General features: G+C 49.3%; 1 protein-coding gene across 1 annotated transcript in view; it reads left to right on the top strand.

Moving 5' to 3' along the window:
* LOC124480183 (calcitonin gene-related peptide type 1 receptor-like) overlaps window positions 1-479 on the top strand; it is a 15,693-nt gene extending 15,214 nt beyond the window's left edge. Inside the window, exon 14 of the mRNA XM_047039281.1 lies at window positions 470-479. Within this exon, the coding sequence (XP_046895237.1) occupies window positions 470-479 (10 nt within the window). The remainder of the gene's footprint in view (window positions 1-469) is intronic.
* The last annotated feature ends 6,588 nt before the right edge of the window (window positions 480-7,067 follow it).

The raw sequence follows: 7,067 nt of genomic DNA, 5'->3' as shown, positions 1-7,067 counted from the left end.
TCGAAAATGAACCATCAAGAACAGTGAATAAATGATAGGAGACTGAAGTCTAAAGACATACAGCACACATCCCGTTCATTCGGATACACAGATGTTGTAACTCGTTCAATAAACAGGGTGACATCTTTGTGTACCTCATGTGTAACTTTCCAGTGATACATGTATTCAATGGATTTCATTTGAATGACATTTGATCTAGTGTCCTCAGACTTCAGAGGCACCAGGACAGTACATCTCCCTGCTTCTGATCCCTTCCTGACACTTCCTACACAAACACTCCTTCTGTAGATCACACTTAAGACTTAAGTTGGCAGAAAAAATTACGTTTGTTAGTACACAGATTTCTCAAGCTAAAAGCTCAAACCAGAGACCGACAATCAATTTCCTCTTCTCTTTTTCTCTGTTGATAACACGAGGTTATGTTAAGTGCTATTAAGGATCTGTCTCTATGTGCTTGTTGATGTGTTAGTGACTTATAGAGTACATTAGTGACTTCCCCTAGACTTCCCAGGCCAGTCCTAGTTGTGGAGAGGCTCCTTCCACCCGCTTCATATCTGAGCTTAGTAAACATCTCTGTATCTTCTCTCATAAATCTGCCGTGAAACTCTCTCTCCTTTCTCTGCGCCCTCCTCACACAGCACTGTGTGTGTGTGTGTGTGTGGTTCTGAGGGGGAGTCTGTGTGTTTGTGGATAGGATTACATTGCGGTCTTGGGGGGCCACCTCAGAAACTTCTAGAAAACCCTGAGGAGATTATGTTGAGTATGTTGTGTAAAGCCCTCTCGTTGACCCATCTATCAACTAACCAGGACTCTGACGCTGACATCCCACATACACACACACACTCACACACACACACACACACACGCTCACACACTCTAAGCCTCCTTTAAACTCAGTCTACATTTGACCAGCCATGATGCTCATTAAAAAGTTTATAAACACACTCAAGCACAAATGACCTTGCGCAGTCTGTTAGGTACTGATCTTAAACACATGACTTATTACAACTGGCCTCCCTTCTTCTGAATCAACACAACAGCCAGGCATCTGGAGAGAGCCATCGGGTTATTTGAACTGGAATTATCTGGTTAAATAAACAGGAGGAGGGTTGAGGGACGTTCTGGAAGAGTTGTTGGGAGGGTTAGGGTTAGGGTTAGGGTTAGTGTTAGAGAGAGAGAGAGAGAGAGAGAGAGAGAGAGAGAGAGAGAGAGAGAGAGAGAGAGAGAGAGAGAGAGAGGGGGGGGGGGGGGGGGAGGGCCAGGGCTAGGTGTTGTGAGACTCTTTCATGGCCTCCATGGTGTCTTTATTCCAAGCTGACTCACAGGTAGCAGTGAGACTAAACAAAGGACTCTTTGTTATACTTTCTTATAACTATTCCATTTCTATAAATACTACTAGTGTGACTGATTGTTGTACAAGACTAGAGACAAGTGTCAGTGATGTGGAGTGAACTCAATGGATTGTGCATGGCATGGACTAGACTGAGGTAGCGCTCTGGAATGTAACCCATCTCCATGGACACTGAGGATGGAACCTGCTGCTGTTACCACGCTAACCTCCCCCTGAACATCCCAGAATGAGACTGGACTGTCCAGGCTCCACGGACACCACAGAAGAGGGGTTAGGGAGGGACTGGGGATCGTCACAACATCACAAGGACATGCTGGACTGGGGCCGTTTCACAGCTCCTGCAACATCTCAGACACAGCTCTCTTCCTCTCTCTTTATCTTTTGCTCTTCCTCTTTTAATCTGATCTCTCCTTTCTCTTCCCATCGCTCTCTCTCTCTCTCTCTCTCTCTCTCTCTCTCTCTCTCTCTCTCTCTCTCTCTCTCTCTCTCTCTCTCTCTCTCCCTCTCCTCTCTCTCTCTGTCTCTCTCTCTCTCTCTCCCTTTCTCTCAGTGTCTCTAACTCTCTCTCTCCGTCTCTCTAACTCCAGACAGAAATCTAGTTCAACGGTCAGTGAGGAAATAACAGGACCATGTCTATATATTTATTCCATCTCTCTGAGAGGAAGTCCTATGGTAAACCAATGCTACCAGATGTTCTGATTTGGCCTGGGTCAGGATCAGGACCGGACCAGGGAGACAAGGAGGAGAGAGCAGCTGCCAGTGGAACGTCAAGGCCAGACTGGACCAGACCAGAAGGTCCCGCTTCTCCTAAATGAACCAGAGAGACCCACAATTCACACAGTCCGATTCCTGACACTGACTCACACAAACACTCACAATATCCTGCTGTCGTCTGTTGCTGCTTTTTGATTATTTCTGCCTCTCTCTCTCTCTCTCTCTCTCTCTCTCTCTCTCTCTCTCTCTCTCTCTCTCTCTCTCTCTCTCTCTCCTCTATCTCTGATTATTTCAGTCTCTGACACATACTCTCTTTGTCTTTAATGACAGCCACTCTATCTTACTTTGTATTTTTCTCTCCCGCTCTCTCTGTCTCTTCCTGCTGTCTCTCTCTCCATCTCCTCGCTGCTAGGCACTTTCGATGTGTACACACACACACAGATACACACAAGCACATACACGCACACACTTACACACAAATACATAAACACAGGCCATGGCGCTTTGCTACAGAACACGCAGCTCGGTTTGGTGAACCCAGATTTAGGAAACGCAACAGAACCCTCATCAGTTATCCTTCCTGAACGCCCCAGACTCTGGACCCACACAAACAAGCAGCCAGTGTCACGACCTATCTCTCCTCCACCGCAAGCGCGTCAACACAGAACATTACACAGCCCTGATGTCATGTCCTACCAACGCTCCAGATAGTTAGAGTGAGTGAGTGCAGAGAGACAGCACACACATACACACATAAATACACACACACACACATACACACACACAGTCACATGGACAACTGTGTAAATGCACTAATGAGCAGACACACCAGACACCAGACACACACACATCGTGACTGCAGCGGTTGGAGCGAGACAGTGCTAGAGGACACGACCTGGTTGCGGCTCTGAGGGAGCAGAGTTCTTCTAGAAACGTCTTTCTGTCCAGAAGGGGGCGACGAGGGGAGAGGAGGGGGGGGCGAGGAGGGGTGAGGAAGGGTTATGAGGGGTGAGGAAGGGTGAGGAGGGGAAATTAGGTGTAATGAGGGGTGAGAAGGGGTAAGGAGGGGTGAGAGAGAGGTGAGGGGTGGACACAGTGGTATATAAACGTCACATCAGAGCCCAGATTTGTCGGTCAGAGCCTGTGGTTGTAACCCTAGCCTCCCTTTCACTGCTTCGCTCTGCAGAGTGTTTAGCTTCCAGGGGCAGGAGAGAGAGCTGGACCTCCCTGGACCTGCGCTGGTCAGAGCGCTCTTTGGACTCAGCCAACTGCAGTTATCACACACAGTCCTGATGAGCAAAGCACCCACACAGGCTCACTCACACGCACGGACACACACACAGCCAAACCCATACTCATACACGTATGCAGACACACGCACACACTCACAGTCCGCCAATAACTTCACCACAGAGTACTGTCCCCACAGTGAGTTCATGTGAGGTTAGGTGGAGCAGATCTCCAGCTGGGTTATTGAGATACAAATTAAATATGACACATGTGACCATACACACACACACACACACCCACAGACACACACAGGCACACACACACAGACACGCACACACACAGACACACACACAATAAAAATCGAGCCACTGCCTGCTCGGAAAACTCCATGTTGAGCGTGAAGTATCAAAACCATCACATCAAATCTCACATCAACATTCATCAAGACGATAGGTTGTAGGATGAATGGGTTTGGGGAGTTCCATGGCGATTAATGGAGCATTCATCCAGTACAAATACTCTGATACTAATGAACTGTGATCAGAACTACATCCAACATGGCTGGAACATTTTTACTGGACTCCACCAATCCCAGCTCAGAGATCTAGGGACAGGGCTGTAAAGGCCCAATGGAATTCCTTTCTCACTCCTGATAATTAGTCTGCCTCAGTCTCCACATTCATGTCTCCATCTGTATATAGTACTGACTTCCAGATTGGCTCCTGTCCTATCCTGTTTTATCATGTTCTATCCTGTCCTGTCCTATCATGTCCTGCCTTGTGCTGTGTTGTCTTCTCTTTTGTTTTCTCTCCTCCTACTCTCCTACTCTCCTCCTCTCCTCCTGTCCTCCTCTCCTCCTCTCCTCTTTCTTCTCCTTCTCTCCTTTCTTCCTCCTCCTCTCCTCTCCTCTCCTCTCCTCTCCTCTCCTCTCCTCTCCTCTCCTCTCCTCTCCTCTCCTCTCCTCTCCTCTCCTCTCCTCTCCTCTCCTCTCCTCCTCTCCTCTCTGTCTGTCTCTGTTTATGTGAATGGAGTCCATCACTGACAAGTCAACCCATCTCAGCTCACAGCCAGATTCAGTTTGAGTGGCAGCCACATTGCAGGGGTCGAGCTGTTCACACGTACCCACTTCCTGTCCTAGTCCACCAATAGGAATGTGCCTCTGGGCGAACATGCCAACCTTTTAGAGTTTGGCAAGCTGGCACCTCCTCATCTGCCCCCAATCCCAGTTCCAAACACTGTGTTGTCCCCCCAGTCCAAAACACAGGCCCGGTTTGTTTGATGAAGCGGAGCGAGGAATGCTGAATATATTTCTATGATTTGTTCTGGTTTTAGAATGCTGTTTGTAGCTGGTGGGGGGGAGAGGCCTGTCCAAGACTGAGAAGATGAAGAGGAGGGGCCTGTCATTCTAGCAGACACACAGAAACACACTGCTGCTAGGACACATACACACAAACCCGCAGATATTTATATGTTAACAGATGCAATAGACATAACAACACACAAACAATGGCCCTTCTCTCACAGATGATTATCACACACACACACACACACACACACACACACACACACACATCCAACACACACACACCCACACACACACACACACAGAGGTAACCCCACGCACAGTATTGGTACAGCTGGCTGTCAGATCCATTGGCTCAACGAGGGGTCGACAAGCACTGATGGCTTCTCTTCCTGTGCAAGTGGGAAAGTGCGGATACGTGTGTGTCTGTGTATGTGTGCGTAGGTGTGTGTGTGTAGGTGTGTGTGTGTAGGAGTGTGTGTAGGAGTGTGTGTGTAGGTGTGTGTGTGTTTTCAGCTGGCACCTCTCAACCTTGCCAGTGGCGTGTCTCCTGGTACCGACAGGCACACATTTGTCTACAGGGTTTGATCTTATTCGTGTCTCTGAGGTGTGTGTGTGTGTGTTTATATGTGGTCACGAGTGTGTACGTGTGTGCGCGTGTGTGTGTGCGTTCTGTACTATGGAGGGATCTGGACACGATCAGAACAGAAGCCAAAAAGCATTGAGCCAAGAAAACGAGGGAACGAGTATAGGGAGAGGAAAAAGGTCAATAAGAGAGAGAGAGAGAGACCTAGAGGAGAGGAGATACCACAGGCTCCTTCAGAGAGGGTTGTCTTCTGGGGTTATCTCTGGGTGGTGCGCTACATCCGTATGAGCAACGACTCCCACCCTCCCCTCAGTTCACGGACACACACACACACACAGACACACGCCTATACCCACCCACACACAAACCTGAACGCACACACAGGGAGACACCCCACCAAACTCTTGTGGTACCTCAGTGTAAGACGATAGCCTGTTTGTGTTGTCGTTCCTTCTCTGTTCCTCCCTCGACCGCCCCGCGCCACCACGGCGTGGTTGTGGTCGCAGGGACTGTGTGTGTTCCACGTCTGGTTCAACTGTGCGCGGTCATTCCCATAGAAATGTCAGTGGCCCTCAGAGCCAACCGCCAGTGTTGTTACTCACCGGAGGAGGTACCTACTTTGGGCTTGCCCTTTCCATGACCGCCTACACGTGGGTGTGTGTCAGCGTGTGTTCGTGTGTGTCCGCGTGCGTTCGTGTGTGTCAGCGTGTGTGTTGGTGCGTCACGTGTGCTGGGTGTGCGTGTGAGAACCTGAAGCAGGATTCTCTGCCATTCATATTTGGCCACAACAGTGTAGGGTAGTTTGGTCAACACCGTGATGAAGATGGTTCCGGAAGAGCAGAGCTTCCAGGTGATGTATGGTGGTGTTTTGAACAGGGCCTACAGGACACTGTCACAGTGATCAGAGACCCGCTCCCTCGGCGGAGGCCTCCAGTACAAACACTACACACAAAGATTCCCAGCAGGCAAGGAACCCTGGATGTTTTCCTTTATCTGCCTTTGAGGAATGATTCCCCTGACTTCCTGTGTGTGTGCGTGTTCTATGTGTGTGTGTGAATGTGTGTTTGTGTACATCGTTGCATCGTTTTCCGTGTTTCTTGCAACTGTTCAAAAAGAAAGGAAGACAAAACGTTATAATGAGAGAAGAAAGGAAGAAGGAAGAAAGAGAAAGAAAAGGAAAAAAATATTTAAATAAAAAAGCAAGAAAGACAGAAGGAAGGAATAAAAGCAAGGAAGAGGAGAAGAGGGAGGCATGGCCTTGAAGCAGCATGTGTGTACATGAGCATGTGGGAAAAACAGCCAAGACAAAACCATGAAAAGATGGAGTATTCATCAGGGCCGGGTCCTTACTAAGGACAGCAGGGGTGCTGCTCTCAGCCCCCCCACCCCCCCACTCTCACCCTCCTTTGGAAGATCAGTTTTCCGAGTCCAGCTTTTGTTCAGTCATCGGATGCAGTTTCCCATAACTCACCCAGCGAACAGGAAGGGATCGCAGACTGGATTGGACGCGCTGCGACCCAAAACAGCTCCGACCCCATTACAGGATGATGGATGAGAGGCTGCAGGAACGACGAGCGTTTGGAACAGGATACGGAACCAGAGAAGCACGGCTGGAGGGACCGGGGGAGGGAACGATGATCAGAGCGCATCTGTGTTCCTCTGAGGGCGGAGACGGGCGCATGGCAAGAGTCCTGGAAGACAACATCGTTTCCACACTTGGCAGGCTGCTTCTCCTTACGGAGCCCACAACCCAGATACCTCAATGGGCATCAGGATGTCTAAACCCCTCCACGTGTACTGTCAAAGACCCAGGAGTGCACTTGATTCGAGCTAGCCCGTGTAGCACACCGAAACCAAAGTCCCAAGATGTGACACACGTCTAT

This window comes from Hypomesus transpacificus, chromosome 18, assembly GCF_021917145.1.
Source record: "Hypomesus transpacificus isolate Combined female chromosome 18, fHypTra1, whole genome shotgun sequence".
Classification (NCBI taxonomy): Eukaryota; Metazoa; Chordata; class Actinopteri; order Osmeriformes; family Osmeridae; genus Hypomesus; species Hypomesus transpacificus.
The sequence above is the reverse complement of the archived record's forward strand: the minus strand, read 5'-3'. Positions and strand labels throughout refer to the sequence as shown.